The 23,514-nt window shown below is 37.8% G+C and overlaps 1 protein-coding gene across 10 annotated transcripts in view; it reads right to left on the reverse strand.

Moving 5' to 3' along the window:
* Positions 1-22,889, reverse strand: part of ABCC9 (ATP binding cassette subfamily C member 9) — a 78,800-nt gene extending 55,911 nt beyond the window's left edge. For 3 of the 10 annotated variants that reach the window (XM_040545204.1, XM_040545203.1, XM_040545199.1), the window contains exons 1-8: positions 22,681-22,887; positions 21,289-21,326; positions 14,877-15,042; positions 11,699-11,840; positions 11,208-11,329; positions 9,955-10,121; positions 9,051-9,293; positions 2,965-3,159 (exon numbers count right to left, since the gene is read on the reverse strand). In XM_040545204.1, the coding sequence (XP_040401138.1) occupies positions 2,965-3,159; positions 9,051-9,293; positions 9,955-10,121; positions 11,208-11,329; positions 11,699-11,840; positions 14,877-15,021 (1,014 nt within the window). In that variant the 5' untranslated portion in view covers positions 15,022-15,042; positions 21,289-21,326; positions 22,681-22,887. Of the gene's footprint in view, positions 1-2,964; positions 3,160-9,050; positions 9,294-9,954; positions 10,122-11,207; positions 11,330-11,698; positions 11,841-14,876; positions 15,043-21,288; positions 21,327-22,680 lie in introns of those variants that run through there. The other 7 variants (XR_005816307.1, XR_005816308.1, XR_005816306.1 and 4 more) reach the window with 6 other exon arrangements.
* Between the last annotated feature and the right edge of the window lie 625 nt (positions 22,890-23,514).

Consider the following 23,514-nt stretch of genomic DNA (forward strand, 5'->3'; position numbering starts at 1 on the left):
CAGTTCTGAAATAAATTGTTTTTAGCAGAAAAGGGACAGTGAGATTACCATGCTTGGTTTATCATTAGTTTATCCATTGAATTCTGATTTGGAGGATAGAAATACCACTCAGCAGAAGATAAAGCTTATTCCACCTGCACATGAAGAATTTGCAAAAATAGTATTTTCTGTAACACGTGATTGGTTTATTGCATTGATATTGCAATATTGAGTATGTTGCATTTGTACAATATGGAAGCAATTCCTTCCAGAAATATAGTCTATTTTACCTGTGAACTCTGAATAAAGAAATGTTTTAGCTGCCAGTATTTCCCATGAAATGACATGTAAATGCCTCTACGAGGAAAAACAATTCTTGTTTAAAACACTTAATTTGTTTTCCTTTTCTAGTTTTTTTATGTTCATTGTGCTGCTCTGTTTCAGACAGAGAAGGAAATAAATGTACCAAAATACTGCACGGAAGGCTGTTCCTTTGGCATTTCCGATCCAGCTGGAAGCAGGATGTACTGGAATTCTTACAAAAAAAGAAGAAAGGAAAAGCCTGTTCTACTGAAATCCCCAGCCTGATGCTGAGATGAAAGGTCTGGGAAATATTGAAAGGTAAGCTGTGTACCTACACTCTTAAAGAGTCTTTCATCGCTCTGGGTTGCTGTAACCTGCCAGAGGACTCCAGGGAGGAGAGAGGTGCCCTGACTTTGCAGGCGCACTTCACCATGGTCACCCAACCAGGAGAAGTTCAGACTGGTCATTAGGAAAAAATTGTTTACTGTGAGGGTGTTCAAACACTGGAACAGGCTTCCTAGAGAGGTGGGTGATGCCACAGGCCTGTCAATATTCAAGAGATGTTTGGATAATGCCCTCAATAATATGCTTTAGCTTTTGGTTAGCCCTAAAGTGGTCATGCAGTTGGACTAGATGATCTTTGAAGGTCCCTTCCAACTGAACTGTTCTGTTCTTCCTGTTCTGTTCTGGTTCTGTTCTGTTCTGTTCTGTCTTATTCTATTCTAACCTCACTCCACTCTCCTCCCTCTGTCAAAGACACATAGTGGATGGGTAGCCTGGGTCTGGGCTGAACCCGTCGTGGAGCTGGGGGGAATCATTTCCCATCCCCAGTCAGACATCTTCTGTACAAATTAAACCATAAAATTCCAAAAGTCATAGAGGTACTTAAACATTTATAAGTACCTAATGGTGTTTTCCAAAGAGCCAAAGTCTGTAAGACACCTAAATCCTGCTGAAATAATAGGACTGACTTGGTTACCAGCTCAAGACTCTTTGAAATGAGGGCTGCTTAAGTGCGTAATTGGTCAGATAAATATTTTCTCTCAATGTTCTGCTGCATCTAACTTCCCCATGTGTACATAGTAGGGATAACAATAACAAACTACCATTTTAGATACCTTTATCAATATATATATAGGGTTCTCAAGAAGTAAGGCAGAATAAACATAAAATTCAAGTAATTTACATTAATTGAAGCTAGAAATAATTTAAAGGAGAAAAACATAATAGCAAGAACAACCAAGGGAAAGTTTATCAAAATCTGTAAATTAAAAACAAATGTATTCTGAAATATATCCAACAGAAATAGTGACTGTCTGTCACCAAGCCAGCCTCTTGGAGCACTTTCAAGTTCTCCGATGATTTTAATCTTCCTTTTAGGCAGTGGTGATTAAAATGCAACAAAATAAAACACTTCACCGAAGAGTGCAACAGATAAAGGAAGGGGAAAAGGTACAGGTTGCTAAATTTGAGATCCAGAAATGATCATTTCCAAACTAAAATGTCCTGTTTGTTCAACAAGCAAAAATAAAAAAAAACACCACCTATTTTTGAGGCAAAAGATGTACTTTGCCTTTTAACTCTGTGGCTCAAATCCAATATGTGGAGGTTCAAAGATGATAAAAAGCTTTATTTGATGAGCTGCACAGTTACACTCTGCTTCTTCAGTGTAATGGCTGGATGAGAGTCTAAAGCCAAATTCAGAGAATCAGTCAAGAAAATGAATGTCAGGAGCAAGCAGCCAAGAAGATGCTTGGATAGCGATGACAGTCAAATGCTTTATCTGCAGAGGAAAATTTTATTCCATTACATACCTATCTGCTCATTCAAATATAAAACATTCACTATATAAAGTGTACGGTTGTATTTCCATACCTTAAAAAAGACATAGGAAAATACCTTTTTTGTGTTTTGTCTGATGTCAGCTAGTAAAATAAATTTTGTCTTTATGTTTTCACTAGTTACTAACAAATTCTTGTTCTTATGACAGAAAACGTTTTGCATCAGAGGTTTGCTCAGTGCTCTGAGAGATGGTATCTGGAAGTGCAGTCTCAGTGAAGCTTGAAATGATATGTAAACTAGCAACTTGTGTGCATCTCTAGAAGAAAGGATTCTATTGAACAAAATGGATGGTCTTCAACTTTGCACATACTCAATGTATTTCATCACAGCAACAAGCAGAATGATCAGTCATAGAGGGTGACTACTCTTGGCTTCTCAGAGGAAAATGGATTGCAAATTGCTCAAAGTGTCAATGATTGACAAATGGACAGATGGACAGAAATTAGGCATAATCCCCACACTCTTCCTTGCTGGATCCATCATTGGGGCACTACCAGTGAGGTGTCCTGCCTGAAATGAGGAGGCACTGTTGAAGAGATGCACAGAAGCTGTTCCTTCTCCCCAGAAGTTCAGAACAGACTCCACAAAGAGGCAGACAGCCGGGCAGCTGGGAGAAGCCTGCACTATCTCTGTACCTGTGCTGCATTCATACCCAAGACTTTCACTACTCAGGTCTATAACTTGATGGTCTCTCACAAAAAAATACTCAATTCGCTTGAAAGTAATAATGAAACATTACAATGATGATCATAGGCATATAGGAACATACAGTATTAAATACCTGATATCAATCAAGAACTTATGCCAAACAAAATCTTTTAATCCATGTTGTCGGGTTACCTTTTCTGTTGTATTTGTGTTATTGGTTGTGTTCTGGAAGCCCTGGACAATGCCAGAAATGCATAATGGCCCAGCAAAACCCAGCAAGTCAGCCAAGTAACGGAAGGTGCTACTGAGAAGAATTGGTCGTCCAAAAGCACTGTACATTGCTAACCATATTGAGGGACTCCGGTTGGGCTGGTCTGCTACCTTTTTCTGGAAAACAGAGAGAAAGATGTCAATGCACCAAGAGGCCTCCTTGGCCGTATGTGGCAACTTCCATTTCATTCCTGTCTGGATGGCCAAATGGTTCCTGCAGGGTGTTTTAGAGTAGACAAAGCATCAAACATGATGTAGGTATCAGCAGATTTCAGACACTCTTCACAGCAAATTCAAATTCTGCCTACTCTTGGTAACTGTGGTTCCTCACCTCTAAATCCTAAAACTTTTCTCAACCCTTGAACACAGGAATGCAAATACAGATTAAGCATACTGGTATGTAGATATTGCTCTTCGTCACGTGTGCTCAGGAAAGGGTCTGACCTTTCAAGCCCTTGCTCCTATGGATAATCTTTACTTTCACAGTAGGTGTGAAACCACCTCATCCAAAGGCTTCTGATATGAGAGGGAAAAAATATGGTCAGACACCTAGAAGAATATCGTTTAATTTAATTTATCTGGATTTTTTTCTCTCTCTTGGATGCCTTTCAGGATGATTATACTTCAGCTGATCACTAATTACTGCACTCAAAAAGGTGAAAGCAGTGGGCTATTTTAGGAGGTAAGGTTAAATCATCTAGTGGTCCTTTTGAGCCTTCAGTTCTGTGAATCTGTGCAATATCTTGACTCTTGCACTAAAACACCAGCCAATGGATATCTCTGAGCCTTGTCAGAGGAGTACTGATATTGCTGAGGCCCTTTTAATCTTAAGAAGAAAGAGGTTTATTTAACAGATCCATGGTCTGCAGAGTGCTGTCTTGCACTTTGGGCAGCAGCTTTTGACACTGTAAAAAAGCATCTGTCATTTTTCAAGTAGCACAAATGCCTGCAAGTTATAACCTAAGCCAAGCAATCTTGAGCGTTCACAGAGACGTTTTAAGTACAGCCCAGTAATAACAGGCCCCTGCCCCAGCAAGTTAACCAACGAAAAGCTAGTATGTCTGTACTGTCTGTCTGTTTCATGTATTTTTTTTTTCTCTTTTCTCATTTTTTTTCCTTTTGTGCCACTTCAACAGTGAGGTAGAATGTTCCCATGGTGCCAAAAATGTACAAATGTACTGGAGGAGCAGATAACTGTTTGCTAACTTCTAGAGAATAGACCAGGCTGGTCATAACCAATGGCAATAAGTGTAGTACAGAGAAATAGGCAGCATGGGGACAAACTAGAGCTAACAGGCTGTTTTCAGGCTCACCACTTCACAGAAGTAATTCTCTTTTTTTGTTGTTTGTAGGCAAGCAGAATGTATGTCACAGACAAACTTTGGGTTATTCAGGTAGCAGAGACCAAATTTTAAAGATGTTTTGGCACTTGAAGATGAAACAACCAGATTAATAAATAAATAAATGAGTACAGGTGGAATCAGACAGACCAAAAATCCCATTGAACTAATTTAGAATTAGGAGCTAGAGTGCAATTTTCTCAAGCCTCTTCTCTCCTGTTGAAACCACAGCACTGACAGAGTGACCTGGTCTGAATGGGTGTTACGCATGTTCTGCCCTGCAGTGTGCCCGCATCCTCACTGCCGCTGGGGGCAATCCAGACCACAGCAGCAGATGGTGGGCACCTCTGCACCCAGGCACTCCTACACATCTGTATCTCACCAGACAGCTACAGAGACCTGCACTTTAACAGTTTGATAGGAGCTAAGTTACCTTCTTAGGAAAATGCATGTCGTCTTTTAGAAACAACACATGCTATTCTGGGCATTCCATCAATGGCAAATTTGGGAAATGGTAATGGTGAATTCTTATTTTTTTAATTAATTTTTGCTATTTTAATTACCGTTTTCATTACTTATACAAAATTCACATAATTGTCATCATTACATGTAATGCATTTACTCTTCACTGGAGTTCTACTAATTAAATTAAATTAATATTCTAATTACAAGTGCAATTGTCATCCTCCTTGCTATTAAATCTCAGTATATCAAAGACAAAAAATAAAGAAAAGATCAAATGTAAGCCTTAGAGTTATTTTCTTTCCCTGATATCTGCCACTTAAATTTGTGAAGTCATTCCATATTCCTTCAAAGAACTTTCTACCAAAAAAAAAAAAAAGACATTATTAACAGAAAAATAGAAACGTCATTAGACATATCTGTCAATGGGTTGTTAGACTATTAATCTTTACTGCTTAACAATGTTTGTTCTTTTTGTATTTAATCAGGACTTCAACATAACTGAAGTATCTAATGTGAAGGGAGGAGAAAGAAGAGTGGATTTTTTTTTAATAATCACAAGAGATTTTACGGAATGGTCCTCTAGGCCTGATGTTATGCGCTTCAGTATAGTATGATGTACAGTGCAAATCTCTCCTGGATACGTGATATATGCATTAGTTTGTGGTTTGAAACATCTAGACCACTTGTACAGTTACCAAAAAAAATAACCACCAAGCAACAGCACAAACACAATCAAAATATTTTTAAGGATTATATGACAAGTCCTACTCACATGTAGTACATTGGTCCAAAAATTTGGCTGTGAGAGATTAGTTTGATATTATTAAGGACTTTTTTACCATCTTAATCTTATTAAAGAATTTTTTATCTTTAGCCAAAATGTCCTTTTATATAGTGGGAACTAGGAACATGCATTAAAGGTCTAACCCTATGCGCATGATGTGCACCACAGCTTATTTTGCAGAAGCAACCTTCACATCCACTGTTACTATTCTTAGAAAGGTGATATTAAAATACAGTAAGATCAAGTATTTCAGTTTCTAGGGCAGACTATCTAGAAAAGCAAGAATATATATTGTGTCTATCTTTTAGGATATTTACTGATGGAAAAAAATAATGTAAAGGAAAGCCAATTGCAGTGTGTTTTGTTGAATATACATTGTTTAGGAAAAAACTCAAACAACATATTTAAGCAAGCTTCATTATCAAAAGAGCATGTTTTACCTGTTAATTTATAATATTTTCTACTCTGAAAGAACACATGCTGTATTCTATTTTATGATATTCTATTTTATGTTGCCTGTTACAAACGATCTCCAAATCCGGTAACAAATAACCTATATCTTATTGTAAGAGCTGGAATGCCTTTGGCAGTAGTGACTACTAAACTAACAGACAATTAGAATGTCGATCTCCAGTTATTTAGCCTTTATTGTACTGTTTTAAAATACTTTATATTATAATAACATTACTGATAACTGACTTCAATAGTCTATAAAATATAATGCAGCATGAAAGTGATATTAAAATTAAATGACTTGATGCTTTGAAAAAATAGTTATAACTAAAGAATTTTGAGCAGTGTTTGTATTAACAATGTCAAGAACTGCTTGATGCAGATTGGTAAATGTAAGAAAAGAATAATGAATTCAGATTTGTCACCAAGAAGTGTTAACTGTGGTCTCATGTGTCAGTGGGCAAACCCTCATCTGGAAGGAGCCAGAAGGATTCTGTCAAAAGAGTTGAATACAGATTTCAGGAGTGATTCTACTGGCATCAAAGGTAAGAAGAAAAGGTTTCACCCAGTGTTCACAGACTTCACTGTTACTCAAGTGGCATAATATTATTTTAGCAGAATACAGCAGCCATAGAACATTTGTTTCAGCCCTACAAACCTACAGTCCAACATGCTTGGGACACAGACTAGGAAAACAGTGATTTTGAGCAAACAGTCATTAACCTAATTAATTTCCCTTGCTTTATTTTTTGGTATGCCTTCAAATTTAATTTCAGTCAGAAGGGACAGAAAAACAACAAAAACAAACGAACAACAACAACAACAAAATGACAAACCACACTTCACGTGAGCTGTGTCAAAGGCATTTTACAATACAGAACATTCATGTTCATGCACAGTGTCTTTCATCAAGGTGCGATAAAAAGGTTTTGGAAAGGAACAGTAGCCTTCTTCTCACATGGCCAGAGAGTACAGCTGAGATCAGCTCTGTGCAGGCATAGGCAGGGGTAATCCAACTTAATCCAGTGGATATGGGGGCTCCCCTCACCACCTGTGGAAGGTTAGTGTAAAATACACCCTGTCAACAGAGACAGTGACGTAGCACCTATTCCAGATTGCAGACCATGCAATTTTCCAAATTCTGTGGCTATTTTCTAACCTGGCCACGTACAAAACCAACACATTGCTTTTAGCCCTTTGGTTTACTTCCACATTGTCTATAAAATACCAGTTAAGGGTTACAGCCTGTTTTAGAATATTAGCACAAATAGAGGCTATCATAATCTTGAGACTTTAAACACTTATGCAAAAACAGGAAGAAAAAAATCTGATGTAAGTCATCTTTTTAAATGTAGGTGCATGCAAAAGTAAGGGCAAAATACTGCAAGTGTTCATATGTTCATGGTGCACATTGATGGAAGCTATGCACTGAATGCTTGCATTCATGCACAGAAGCAATAACACAGTTCAGTTGCCTTTTGGAATCTGACTCACATATTTGTGCTGGCACACGCTGTATCTGCAAATATAAATGAGCTACAGACAAATGCTTCTACTGTCATGCATGATTGTGGTAAAGAAAAGAACAAGACTGAGCTCTTCAGGGGTATCTAGATGCCTAAGGCTCATTGGTCTCTTTCAGTAAGATTTAGGCACCAAATGCTTCTTTAAGGAGCTGGTCTAAGAGATGCACTTCTCCTTTGGTGTGAAAAGCCCAGTTCTGATGACTCAGTATTTTTTGCTTAAAGTAGAAGGGTCTTGGACTCTGATAGCATAAAAATCCATTACAAAAGGCAAAAGAAGCAACTTCAATCTATTAAAATGTAAAGAATTGTACTAATTAGGCCTTCATATCAGAGACCACAGAAGAGTCTGCAGCTCCACCAGCTACTGGATGGAGAGAGCTGCTCTTTCCAGCTTCCCTTTGCATTGACATTCTTAATTGTATGCTGCTTGGTAACAAGTTTATCTGATGTGTACAAGAAAGGGATTTACATGCCTTTGTCTTATGTGCTACATTGTCCAAAGTGGCCTCTGACTCCTTGTCATCTCTCTGGTTATGCTTGAAAATTGACATGTTATGTACAAATCAGGGAGACAGGCTCTCTTACCGTCTCTCTTTTCTACAAAACAAAGGATTTCTTGATTGTGTGTGTGCGCGCATGCAGAAATCACCAGCATTAAGCACATATGAAACTCCACGTTCTTGCCTAAATGCATGCAGAAGATACTCTAGAAACTCTTCCCCTTCTGCTTCTCTCCTACCACTGAGACAGTGGAGAAGTGGTTGGGTGGGTGCTTAGCTGCTGGCTGGGGCCAACCCACCATGTTTTTCTTTGTGTGTGTTTTTGAAATTAGGGTGTAATTACATGGAGGAGGTTTAAAATTTGTGTGTGCCCAAAGACTTTTGTGTTCAAACACCACTTTCTGTCTAAAGAAGGAAGGATTTGCTCCCCTTCCAATGTGCATCTTAGAGAAAAACCACAGCTGAGCCCTTACCTCATAAGGACAGGTTTGTCCATGAGTTTGTACCCTCTTGCAAGGGTAAAGGACAACATTTACTTAAATATGCAATATTTCTAAGGCACAATTTCTGAGGAGAAAGTGAAGATGAGTGTTTCCAGTTGAAACTATGGAAAATTAGAATGTCTTCTAAATTAACATGCTGTCATGAATATCTAATATTTAAACAAAGCTTTCATTTTTAAAGAGGAATCTAGCAAGTGATCATTCTGTTATGGTTTTAGTTTCCACTTGCTCTCAATTTGGCAACTCTCCCCTGCTGTAAATTCACTTAAAACCAAACAGTAACTATTGGATTGGAACTTCCTATGCCAAGTTTTTACCTTGGAACAAACAGTCCTAAGTTAAAAATCCTAAAACTAGGATTTCATAGAAGCAGAAGAAATTCACAGTGACTTTACGGTTCTGAAAGCCAAAACACTGACATGGACATCTCTGGTTACCTTTTGTTCCTCATATGCTTCTTTGAGGCAAACATAATTTGTCAGTGCTCTCATTGCAATTGGGAGCTTCCCAATTGCCTTCAAGTCCACAGGTTTCTTGTGAGCAGATATGATGAGAGTATTCATCCACCAGTAAGTCGCCTTTGAGAGCAAATTGACAAATGGCTGAAGAAACCTCACCCCCAGGTCCTGTAGATCTTCTGGTGGCTTTACTTTCTGAGGGTTCATAAAAAATACATACCTCTGGAAAGAAGAAAATAGACAGCATGTCCCCAGGAATTATCTTATTAAGGGCAATTTCTAGTAAAAAATATGTATAATATAACTGCAATGACAAATTTGCATGTAAAAGCAATTATACATTAAATTTAAATATACATTTGCATTTAAACAGGAGTATTTCCATTTTGACAATGTAACTGTCAAATAATTGACCACTATGGTATGTAGACAATCCACTATACCCTACCAGTACCACCTATCTCTGTCTGAATAGCAACAAAAGAACTCTTGGGATATATTTTAAATTACAATGGGTAAAAGCATATGCTTGTTTATGCATATACAGTTTATCTGCATTAACACAGCATATACTGTATAGATTACACACACATATACCGATACATGCACAAATATGCTTGTATATCTATATACACATATGTATTCTCTGTATGTATATATATTCATATGCACACATACATAACAAGTCTAGGGCCTAAATCAAGGATATATTTAAAAGAGATGCCAGGTCCCATTGATTTCTACAGAATTAATGGGACATTCATGGTTAAGACAAAGTTGGATGTAAACTTGACACAAGTTACAATTACTGGGACTAATGATCCATCTTCATCCCTGAGATACTACAGATATCTTTTCAGAACCTGATCAAGAAATCACATACCCTAACTCGAATAACATTGATCTCCACAGCCATCAGCAGTCCATAGAGAATGACCATAATTCCAGTGATGCAGAAACGCAGCTGAGAAAAAGGCACACCGTCCTGGCAGTATCTGACAAGCTTGATTGTTTTGGTGACAAATGCCATTATCCAATAAAGAAAGAGAGCTGTAAAACAGGTGCACATGCATCATTATAAAATACATAGTTTAGTTATGCTAATGCTGCAGAAGCTGTAGCTTTCTCAAGCAGAAATATTCTTAGGCTTAATTTGGTGCAAGCATGGTGATCCTCTATATCACCAGCCTGCAGGATGGCCCAGGGTAATGTCAGCCGAAGTCAGGAGATCGGGATTGAGAGATTTGCTTTGCATTTTCTTTTCCCAAGACACTGTTTACTTTTCTGGGATACCACCTTTCAAAGAGATCCACCATTTTGAGTCTTCGCACAACTACAAAAGTCCATTGAAGATAATCTGATGGAAAACTATGTTATTAAAATGAAGTAAAAATCACTTAACATGACAAATATCTTATTGCCTCTTTGAAATAGTAGGGTTCATCATACGTGTGCATTTGGAAATGTGTTTATTTTGAAACAAAGTATATATAGTTTAATTATATCCTAGTTTGTATCTGACAATTACTAGTTCAGGTTGTTGAGCTACATGGAATTTGGACAGTATAGTTCCATGAAACATTATCCTGCATTGACTAGTCAAATTCTGACCACCTGCTGACTGAGGTAGATATCATGAATACAAGGTAGCTGTGTTTCTCAAAGATAAACCTTCCTTATCGCCTACCCGCCAATCGTATTTGGAAAAAGCAAGGGATGGCATTCATTAGACTGGATAAATGCAGAGTAAGCCGCAATAGATGCTAAGAAACAACAGCCATCTGCACAGGATGGCTTGTGAACAGATTACTATTAAAAATGGCCTTTCAAAATAGCCCTTTTGAGTTGAATAAGTTTTTTCCCCAAAATTAATGAGCAGTGTCAAAAAACACCTAAAAGCTCATGCTAGAAATACAATAAGCATACTGTGCTTTCCCTTTTGTGATAGTTTTTTTAAAATAGTTTTCACTGTGTACCTAATAAAAGGTGTAGTAACTCATACAACAATACTAGTTCTAGGAGCAGAAAATTACTTTTAATATTCCCCTGGATTTCATCTTCCTTTTCAATCTAAGCAAGCTGACTTTGGCTAACCTGCTTTTTGTAAGAGTACAGAAATATCAGACTCAGACTTACCCAACAGTAACTTTGGAAAGTTGGATGTTTCAATATTATGATAATAGACTATGGATACAGTAGCAGCCACAAATCCCATTATAGCTGGTAGAAATAGATGGAGATGGCGAGATTTCATTTGTCTGAAAATAAATGAGGTATAAGTTAGTGAATTTGGTGTCTTTATTCACCACTGTTACATTGCTAGGTATTCTGTTAAACTACTTAAGAGGACAAATATGACTTTCCTAGTGGCATTTTTTTCTCCATGTGTATGTGTTAACTTCTGTCAATATTTACTTACAGTTATAGCTTGAAAGGAGAATAACAATGAGCTAAGAACAACCATTTCATTATCCCATTGAAATCAAGAGTTTCTGAATTGATGCTCCATCTTTTTTGGGAAAAAAAAAAAGCAACTCTTTAGACCTTACTAGCAAGCGTGTCACATGTTAACAGTGTACGTTAACAAATTTGGTTAGCTTGGCTATCCACCCATCACTGTCACTTACGTATCAGAAACTATGCCCTCTGCTATTTCACACACATGTACAAACAGGAGAGTGAATGTCAGGATCCACCGTAGGTTGTGTCCAGGGAAGTGTAGCCATGTATTGTGGTGAATCTGGACTTTGGAGCTTTGGCTTCCCCAGCCTGGAAAATAATATTAATGAAGGAATAAAGTTAGCCTTCAGACAGCAAGAGATCTGGTTATCCATTCTAAGCCATAGTCATGCTTCATCAGTAGTAAAGCAAATCAACTATCAACAGCATAAAAGAGCTACAAGACCTGTTGTTACTACCCTTGTGACCCAGGAGTGTCTGAGTTGCCATGTAGCCCTCCATAATTTAGATCTGACCCTGCAGATAACAGGACAACAGACTTTCCAAAATAGCAATCAAAGAGAAGAGGTTCCTGGCCAAGAACAAAGATGAAAAGACAATAGCAATATCTCAGTCTCTCCCTCGCAAAACAGGGGCTGACAGAACTGAAATGGTGGTGTCGTCATGTTTTTCCCAGCCACAGATCAAGAGTGGGCAAAGTTGCCAACTGATATAAAAATACATCCTCCAATGAGGCCTCAAAGAGATATATTTACTTCAAACAAATAAAATTTATTATGTCTCTCTCAGGCCTGGCTGGGAGCACTGTCTCAGGGGATACCAGGCAGCCATTTCCCAGTCTCCTCTGGCACACCCTGGCCTTGTGCTGTGCATTCCTTCCACATTCAAAGCTCCCACTAGGCCATCAGAACTCAGCTGATTTAATCAATGAATTAAATTTGAAGCCTATTTCAGTTTCATCACCTCAGATATCAACTATCCTCTTCAGAGAAGATTGTCTCTAAGCCAGTAACCTGAAAACAAGCTGGACACCAGGGACCTGACAGACGTGTCAGTGCTGTGGGGAGCTGAAGTTTGATCAGAGGTTAGCCTCTCATGGCGTCGAGTTCTTTCTTGCATGTTGCTTTGTAAGGCAACTTGTCCTCTGTCCTTTCCCATTCTGGTATGGGCCTGTCCTGAACCACTCAGCCTAAATGCTCTGGCCCGTACATGTCCCTCTTACTATACGGCAAATTCTGGAACTCACTGATGGACTTCCCAAATCACAGAGAGAAACTCAAGAACACCAATTTTTAGGGGAAGTAAAGAAAAAACAAACAAACAAACAAGCAAAAAACATTTTTAATTAGGGTAGTGAGCTTTCCATCTGTTTCTTTCAGATGGTGCAGAACTGAATTTAAAGTTGAGGATATACCTTTGATACACAAGGATCACAGAATGATAGAATCATAAAAAGGTTTGGGTTGGAAAGGACCTTAAAGCTCATCTAGTTCTAAGTCCCTGCCATGGATAGAGGTAGTGTCTCATAATGCACAGGGCTTATCAGGTGACTAAGACATACACAAGAACCCCTGTTTATTCATTCTTGGAAACTGTCAGTTTATCACCATTTCATCCTTTAATATGCAAAGTACTGCAGGAACAAAATATCCTCTCTTCTCCCTCTCTAACTCAAGAACTCTCCAGAGTTTCCAAAGATTTTCCTAGTCTAATATGTCTTCCTTTGACCTTGCTTTTATCTTTGTCTTTTCTAAGCTGCTTTTCATATTTATTTCCTTTCGCACATAAATCTGCACACATTTCATCATCAGTTTTCAATTTTAGATTCAGTCAATATTGTGGACTCCAGCTGGCTCTTAAGGCTCTGTCCAATACCTATTTCTCCTGGCAATCACGGTACAAAATAGAAAAGAAAGAATTGTATACACACACACACATATATATAATTGCATGCCATACAATTTAAGCTACCATGTTTTTTTCCTAACATTGTTAGAAAACAGAGTGAATTCTCAGTGGTCGCAATACTATTTCAAAATTAATTGGCTAGTACCTGTAAAAATATTACAGGAGCCTGCTACAAGTTGATACAACACAGAAAGTTGTAAAAGATAATGTCAGCCCTCAGACCCTGTACTGAGTTTCAATGAAACGCTTCTGCAGAAAGCCCTGTAATTCAAGGATGGCTCAAATCTTACCTCAGAGAAAGATCCAGCACTGATATTAAGATTTCAGTTGGAGGCAGTCCTCCATAACCTTTGTTGTTGAAGGTGTTTTTTTCTTTTTCTTTTTTTTTTTTTTCTCAGTCTTTAATTGTCCTTCTGTTAAAATTTGTTTCTTATTCCCCTGTTTAATTATTTAATTAGCTTTCAGTCTCTGGACCTTACGATACCTTTGATTGCTAGTTATTAAGTGTCTTAGCCCACAGGCTCCTGTAGCCTGCTATTCAATCACTTTGGATTAATTTTGAATAATGGAAGTCCTTATATCTCTCATTCAAATATAGACCTAAATTCAAATCTTCCTTATGTAAGAAATGCATTACTATGCAAATACGTAACACCATGAAGGGAATATGGAATAAGTGACCTCATGCAATTGTCAGGAGAGTATTAAATTTTTATTAATATTTATTGCCTTTTTTTACAGCCATTCAAGTGTCTTCACCTTCTATGATCATTAAATGGTATTTATTTCATCTCTACAAATAACTAGGATAAAGAGAAGACTATACTGAAAAAAATACCATTAGAGTACTAGTTTAGATGGGGCTTTTAACAACAGTATATAAATTAGAGCCATTTCATTGTCCTAAATTCTTCGAGAGATATTTATCATTTATTATTTTCATTCCCATAGGCAAAGATTGTAACCTTTGCTCTACCTTTGCTTCCAAATATTGGCAAAAGAGAGAATTGTTCTGTTTTAAAAGTTTCCTACACTTCTCCTAGTGCTAGATCCAAGATATTCTCCAAAATTTGCATAACTTCAAGGGAATTCAAACTCACTGTCTTAACTCTTCTAGCATCTATAAATAAAAAAGTTTGCAAGTTGCTAATTTTAAATCTGAAGAAAGCCTCTCAAAGCATTGCAAACTGGTTTCTCTGGTTCTCATCCATCTTTCTGGTTGCTTACTTCAGATTTGTATCTAAAATTCCCAATATGTCAAGTGGGTTTGCTTCGGGTCCTCTGGATCAAACCACTCTTTCTCTTCTTTCTTAAAATTATTAAATACAAGGCATCTAGCAGTTTGCACCACAGGCCTCCAAGCACATGTAAACATGTCTGAGTTTAAACACACGCTCAAGTGTTTGTAGGATTGCACAGCTCCATTGAATAACTCACCAATGAACAAAATTGGAAAGGTGATAAAAAGCAGGAAGACATGGGGAACCAAGTTGAGGGCATCCACAAAGCAGACATTTCTAAGAACGCCAGCACTGATGTTATAGGCTGAAGCATTGTCGTTACCACAAAATGCAAGCCTCATGGCTTCCAGAAGGTCTGGCTACTACAAAAAAAAAAAAAGAGAGAGAATACAAGAGACATGTTGAAGCAAGAGTTGTCTACCAAGACTGCTAGCATTTCTTTCAGCTACATACAGAGAGAGAGAGAGAGAGAGAGAGAGAGATACATGAGGAACACATTGAGCAATTGACAAAGGATAAATTTGTTGTATTTTGAAAATGCTCTGGGGCCTGTTCAAGTATAAGCACATTGGAAAGAAGGCCGTGTTTATATTAAATATATTAAACGAATATACATTAATTAAATATACTGTGCAATGTCTTCTAGTGTTCATTATATGCACAAGAGTTAGACTGCAAGTGCTCTATATTCATAAGAGGATATGGAAAAAGAACAAGAAAGTTTTGAGAAAAAATACCTTCATTCCTAGTAAGAAAACTCAAGTTCACATTAGTTGAATCCTGTGTGTTACTTTTTCTTTGATGAGACAACACTCTCTGTGCAACTTCTCTGTTCATATGATTTGTTGCACTACATTTTCAGTGCAAGCACATTGAACCTTTTGTTTGGCAGCTTTGAATTCCCTGATATCTTGCATTTTTTCATTGTCCCATTGAACAACAGTGATCATATACACTAGTCATTCCAGATAAAGTGTGAAACTCTTAATCAAAGAAGTTTGTATTGAAGATTGCATGGGCAATAAATCAGCATTCATGCTTGATCTTGCAAATCCTTATGCACTTGCTTAGCCTCATCTAGGCCAGTCTCTGGCTTCCATGTTTTCTTATGAGATTATCTTTGTACACCAAGATAAGCCCATGCGTTCGTGCTTGCAGAGCGTGGGCCACAATATGACCCAGAGTTATGGCCAGTTTCTGGCTTTTATCACCCTGTGCATTATTTATTTATTCATTCTTCTTTATAGGAAGATCAAAAAAGATTGCCACCAAAATGTTTCCTTGCTGGTTTCTTTTCCCAAAACTTATACACAGAAATGTAGTGCTGTAGAATAACTTGTGTAAACTTTTCTGCTCACAACATTGTTTTCCAAATTTTACATACTAAATGAAAAGAATGCCTTTAATTCAGCGAAGTATATTGTATGTTTTGGTGAATGCATCTTTCTGTAATAACATTGGCATTAATGAGTTTTGCATAATCAGAACAATGAAGACATGCAAAAAATACATGAATACAATTTAAAAAAGAAAAGTTTAGTTCAATGAGGAAAAATGCTTTCCTTATTTCCTTAGATAGTTCAGATTAGTTTTATCAGTTTACTTGTTTAAAAACGGTAAGTCGGTAAGTATGACAAGGTAAGTATAAATTACTCAAGTACTCCCTTGGAGAGAACACAAATACAAAGATCTTCAAAAGAATAGAGTTCAAAGAAGCACTCTGAACCTCTGCTAATCCCCTCTTTTTGCTTTTAAGTAGTTTTTTGCTGGGTCCAGAAAGCATAATCCCTACTGAAATATATCACTGAAACTTGTAAAGGAGTTTAATTGAAAAATATGTGATAAATGCAGCCCCTTTTCCAAACATATCAGGGATTCGTGGATTGATATTTACCAGAAGTTAAGCATAACTAAGGGTCATACGGTGGACCACATTCTGCAAACATGAATTCATGTACTTACTGTGGTGCAACAGATGATGGGCAACTCACTCAATTTTCAGTAGAACAAAATTTGATGGAGAATTTGACCCAATCTCCAAAGTGAATAGCATGATATGACCACTATCAATCTGACATTATACTTTAACATAAAATATATTCAAAATTCTAAATGATTAATAATGCAAAATAAGTATTCTTTTGAATACATGAATTCTTTCTAAATAGTCTGAGGAGTTATTAACAGAAGAAACAAATAACTTTTTAAAAAAACTACAAGGAGTTTGTTTGCTTTTAATTTGTAAAAGCTTGACATGTCTCCTTTAAGAGAAACATAATGGTAATGATAATCTCTTGAAAATCGGTAGTGCTGTTTCCTCATTTTTATCAAAGGTCAGAAGTCCAAGGGAGTTCTGCTGGGAATTTTCCTCCCTTTCCCACAAGTAGGGCTCTTTTCTGAGACAGCATAAGATGTTATTGTGGTCTAGTGGTTGGATTGGTACTGAAGGGCAGGGGGATCCTGGGTTCAAATGAGTACTGAATCACTGACTTCAAGTGTAGCTTTTGGCTTCTAGTCAAAAATAAATCTGGGAGAAAGGATTAAAACTGTGTCCAAGAGAAGCTAAGGGAAACTGTTTTGCCATTTTTTTTTCTTTCGATTTTTCTGGAAGTGAAATGGAATATAGGCAGTAGATGTTCCCATGGAAGAATAGGCCATTATCTGCATGGGGAGTGCTCTCTGATAGCTAGGACCTAACCATCAGTTTGTAGAGGATTCTTATTACACCTCAAACAGTGGTCCCTAGAAGCTGTCAAGAAAGATGCATAGGACCTTTGCTGTGCTCAGTTTTGTGGTGGAGTATGTCCAACAGTATACTGTCTTAAAAACAACCATCCTTTGTACATTGATAGGGCTGAGGAAAGAATCTGTTTCTATCATTAATACCAACACAGACAGACAGTGTCTGTCATACTGATCATCATTTTCAAGATATGCATAAGCAGTCTATTTACAACACTTTTGTTACAGGTTCAAAGAGGTAGAATTTAATTTTCTTCTCTTAAAATGAGAGAAATCAGAATCTAGGTTGGTTAGTTTGTTAAAACAAACAATCAAACAAAAAAAACAGACAATCAAAAAGATTGCATTGTCAATGAAATGAAATAAAGTAATTGACTATTAATTCCCAAGTTATTAAATCAGAAAATACTTCTTTCTTAATCAGCACATCCAGTGACCACCATTATTAATGCTCCTCAGGCTTAAAATCTATTAAAGCATTCTGATCAGTGTCATGATGCAGTGTTGACCCAATACAACTTACGATTTGGCTTTAAGAAATGCTCATCAGGTGCAACCTCCCTTTTTATCATCACTTGCTTCAGGACGCACATATAGTACATTATGGCAGTGATAGGGAACAGAAGAGATAAGGATGGTAGGAAACATTAATATTCAAGTGGTCTGCCCGCCTTTCTGTCCATCTGTCCTTCCCTCCTTCCTTCTTTCTTTCTTTCCTTCCTTCCTTCCAACTGTCCATCTGTCATTGAGCTAGACCTGAACTATGGCTGTGAGTGGAGGACCCATGTTCTGCATCTGTTGGTACACGCCAGCTTTCATGGATGCTTTCTGGTGTTTGAAGACAGGCTGCTAGCTGTTCTTTGTGTCTTGAAGAGTGATGTATGAAAATACACTGCATTACATTAGAGACAGAGAAATAATTTTTCCTCCAGTGTGCCTCACAGAGAGCAACAAACCACTCCAGCATTCCTTTCCCATCCACTTCAGGTGCAGAAGGTATCAGATCAGATAAGATCAGATATAACCTCCCCAGTTTTGCCCATGTGACCCAAACCACTAGACCTAGCTCTGACTTTTGGAAAACTCATCTCCATAGGAGGCTCTGGAGATGCACAGATGCACATTTGAAAATTTTGAGTCAAAAAACTGACCCTGGAAATGAAGACAGCTTGGAAGATCTCACCTGCAGATAACTGATAAAAGGCAGAATGAAAAAGCACTAATCCCTCCTGTTCTGTAATACCATAAGATTTCTTTTCACAGAATGAAAATGTGAAATGGAAGAACAACAAATTTAAAAATAATATCAAGAATTGCAGTTTTTCCTACTGCTAAAACTCATCAAAACTACAGCTAGATTTAGAAAGGAAGATGGAACACTTTTATGTCTGACCACTGACCAAATCTGGGTTCCTCATTAATAATTAGACTTCTCTTCCATTGGCTTTAGTAGGGCTATGCTAGGGTTCATTTAGAACTAGACCTATAGAGAGATGGATAGAGGTATGTTGCCTAAATGAGGAAGTGCTGCTTGTTTCGCTCAGTGCCGAGCATCATGCTAGAACATAATTAAATACACCAAAGACTTTTTATGTTTTTCCCAAGCACCAGTTCTTTATCATTGCCAAAGACAGAATATTGGCCACACTGAAAAACAGTCTAAGCCTGAAATGAATAGCCATGTTGAAGCTCTTTGAGTTAGCTCTAAGCAAGTCAGAATACAAAGTTCACTCAAGCTTTCCACACAGTGTAGCCAAAGCTGACTTTTCTCCTCATCAAAGATGTGGAGACAGACTTTTCAGGCTGCAGTATGTATGCAATGAGGCATCAAAGAGGAAAAGCTGGGGTGCAGTGCCACATGAGGAGAGATTTGAGGATATTTCTGTTGTTAAGGGATGGTAGAGAGAACAGCAGAGGTTGTTGCAACTCTGAGAGGTTATCACTTTCCCTAGCAGCAGTTGCCCTCCTACGCGTGCCAAGCCCCCGGCGACACTGGCGGCAGCACGGGTCTTCTCTTCCTGGAATTGTATGTAGGTGAGTTAAGCAGCAAAGCCAGGTTGCTTTATCTTCCCCAGCAGCCTGCTGCTCCAGGCAGTTGCCTGCTTTGCTGTACTCTACAAGGTCCAATGGGGAACCACGAAAATATTAACTCAGTCTCAGAGTTAACGGTGTTCTATTACCACAGTACTGTTTCCAAGACAAGAAGCTCTGCTCACTGCTAGCCTGAGACGAGATCAGTGCTGAGTTGTTGCAGCATACTTCAATTTCAATGTTAGCTCATTTAGGACAAGCTCAAGGACCTATGAGTCATGGGGAATAGCACAGCAGGGAAATGTCCACTGGTTTCTTAGCAAATCTTTACCTATGTGTCCTAAAGGAAGGGACAGCCTCTGGAAAGCACACAGACCTCTTCTTCTCACATGAATTACCAAGACCTTTTTTCTAAGTTCTTACTCAGTTTGTAGTGTTTGGAGCTGAAGGCTTATTTACAGGCAGATGGCTTTGTCTAGCGTACAGGAACGACTGCAATAAATGGGAGCAGTCCAACTGCCACTACAAAACAACAAAATGCATAACCTAAACATGAATATTCAGGAGAGGACAGATGAAAGGGTAACAAGTTGTTCTGAATTTTTTTGGACATCTGAAGTTATTGACCACTATTTCTCATCAAGTAGCAGTAGCCTTTCAGGATGCCTGTTGAGATCCTAACATTTCAGAAAACAGTATTAGTCATGGCTATTACAAAAATGGCTTTCCCAGAGATAATTTCTCTTTCTGCTGAATACAGTAGGCCACCAAACTATGCTGGGCTGATTGCACCAAAGTGAGGATATCATTATATATTTGCTTTACTACTAATTATAGTAGGAATACTACACTTTATAATAACGTTGCCAAGCATACTAGGCTTAACCTAGCATTTCAGTCAGGGGAAATTCAGTAATGTGATAAAGATCTTCGGATAACAAGTGCATACTATCTGAGGGTAGCAGCTACATTCAGCACCCCAGTAAGGCTGCCAAATACCTGGTAATTTTTTGTTTTATCACTTGTACATTGGGAGGCCTTTGTCCTTCAAAATTAATGACAAATTGTTCAGCTTAACTTCAGTCTTTGCAAACAGTAGAACTAGTTACAGATTTTCAGTGGTGCTTTCTCTTTCTCCCTTTGCAAACAGTCTGCTGCAAGCTAAAGCAATGAGCAGAACTTCACAGAGTAGAGGAATGAAAAGAACAGTCAAGAGAATGAGTCCATGATGGTGCCAGTGGACAGAGTTTCATCTCTCCTTGACATCATTTGGGAATCTGATTCCCTGTTGGTTTGCTTTAATGAGGATGTGAACTATCTGAACAGTAGCTCACCCTGCAATGAAATAGCTAAAAAAGCTTATGCCCTTTAAGCATTTAAATTTTCATCCTAAAATCTCCATCACTGGAAAACTGAGACTTTCTGGTTCTGAGTTAAGGTGTACAGACATTGTCATAATATAATAAACAGAAATCAGTACAAAAGAGTTTAGGAACATATATTCATTGTGAATAAGAAAAGCATTTTGGGAAGAAAAAAGTAAAAGGACAACAAATTAAGCATGAATGTGATGTAGCATTTAACCTAAACACTTACAAATCTCATTTTAACAAACTGAAATTGGGATTCTTAATGCATTCCTGAGATAGATTTTACATAAGCCATAGAAAAGAATAAAATGGGAAAATGGCAGATAATGTAAATTTCCATAAAAACAATAAGAACATCCTCACTGAGTGCAAAACTGTTAAGAATTCGAGTTACAGACATTTTAATTAACTTAGGGACTTTAAAATTGGGCTTAAAAGTCTTCATATTCAAGAGTTTTATCTTACCTGGATTATCACTGTTCTGCACACTCTGCAAGATATGTCTGTAAAGGAAAGAGCATAAATACAGTTCTCAGGTGGACCTTGCTTGGGGGAAATATGGAACTTTAAAAAAGTGTTTATTTCAGTAGTTCAGTTGCCTATATTAAAAAAAATAATAAAATCATTAGCTGCACTTCCTGATTAAAATACATCAGCTTACAGAGCATACTTGGGTCTCAGTTCATATTTTTTTGGTCTTAGAATTTGCATTATATGCCCATATATGCAAATATACAAGTACACATGTATACATATATATGCATATGCATACACATACAGATGCAGGATGGAGAATGTACTGAGAGTTTTATGAAAGTAGTTGGCTTTTAACTTCTCAGTAATGGAGTCATTACAAAAGTAAGATTTTTTTCCTTCTTTCCTGAAATTCACAGAGAAAACTTTAACAAAGATCAAATTATTTTTAGGTTGGATAAGCAGTATGAAAGGTCTAACTTGCCATGGATTTTTAGTTAGTGCTCTGAATCATTTTCCTTTCCAGGTGTAAACCTATTCATTCATTCTTTTTACCTCCCTAAAAGCACCTGATCTAATGGAATCTGCAATTCATAGATATGCATTATTTGCAAAGAGTTCTGCTAAGTCAATGGCAAAAAAGTGCTGCCCACATAAAATGTCTTTTACCCAAAATCATCCTGTACCAAATTTCTTTTTCCTTTTCATTTCTATTTCGGCTTTGACCAGCTACCCTAGATATACCCTGCTTCCTTGCTAAGCACTGTCCCAGTTACCTTGGGCCTTAAGGTGATGAATTACTTCTGATACTTGTCAGCATTCTCATCGCTAACTGGTGTATACCAGCAGCCCGATCCAAACTGCACTGAAGTCAATGCAAAGAATCTCATTGACTTCAGTAGGTTTTGAATCAGGCCCCAAACACAGACAAAATCACAACAGCAAGGCTGCTAAACACAATACTGACGCTGAAAAGCATTTCACACAAACATCTGCAGTGCTATCACGCATCTAAGACATTACTTTTTCTTTTTTGGTAAGCTCCTTAACACAAAGCGATTTCAACCATCGGCGTGCTACGCTGCCTGCTGCAAAACCTATGGCTCCACATGCTAAGACAGGACGGTTTAAAAAAAGAAACATAACCCTGTACACAGCAGCAAAGAAAACATCAGCGGTAGGGGACTGTAAAGCCTGAGAATGCCTGAGAATGGAAAAGGAAAAGGAAAACAGATCTGAGTTGTAATCCCAGGAAAGAACAAGGAGAAGCCCTGTCCCACAGATATAAAGGGAAGGAGGAGGAGACGGTTAGTGGGGGATGACGGGGGGGTCACTGCATGCCCCGCTTGCTTGCTGAATGTTAGAGCAAACTCTGTAGCTTACCTTTGCAAACACAAAAACAAAATACCAACCCAAATTTTCACTCGGTTGTGCTATGTGATCAATATCATCCCGGTGGCAGGATTTTCCTCCACTTAATGAAGCAGCTCCAAGCCCTGGAGTGGATTATTTTTAGGCTGGTGATGGGAAGATCAGCTGCTGCCTCCTATCGAGTTTCCAAAGCGCACAAACTCTGCTTGTCTTTCTCACACGCCGAAGGGGGCAGGAAACTGGGAAGAGACAGGCAAGCAAGAAGCACCAATTTTTTGCCTCCTGCAGCTACAGTCCCCTGGGATTTCTTCTGCTTGCTTTTATTTTCATTCTTACTCGCTGGAGTGGTAAGAATCCAAGAGGCTGCATTGCAACGCGCAGGCTATTATCAGATGGTTATCCTGAAATAATTGATTTGGACAAGGTAGTCTAACTTTTGGCAGGCACGGGAGCTTCAGTTTTTGAATTCTTCTGAATTAAGCTTGGTTAATTTGAATTTGACAACATAATTTTGTACATTGTCCATCATCTTGAGCAAAAGAGAAAGCATAACTCTACTCAGATATTTTACTTTACCCTAGATCTCTCCAGACTCTCCTGCTTAACATACAGAACAAATCCCACTTTTTTTATCACTTAAAGCATTGGATAGCTTTTCTTTTGAAACAGATTTAAAACAAACAATCTTGAAATAAAATTCAAAGTAAATTTTATGTTTATTCCAGGGATATAATTTTCAATACAATTGCCCTTATTTATAAGGGATAATATTTTTTGGCAGCACTGGAAGTTGCTACATTGCATATGTTTCTTTATTTAAAGATAAAGAGGTCCTCAAGAGCCTAC

Source organism: Cygnus olor, chromosome 1 (genome assembly GCF_009769625.2).
Source record: "Cygnus olor isolate bCygOlo1 chromosome 1, bCygOlo1.pri.v2, whole genome shotgun sequence".
Taxonomy (NCBI): Eukaryota; Metazoa; Chordata; class Aves; order Anseriformes; family Anatidae; genus Cygnus; species Cygnus olor.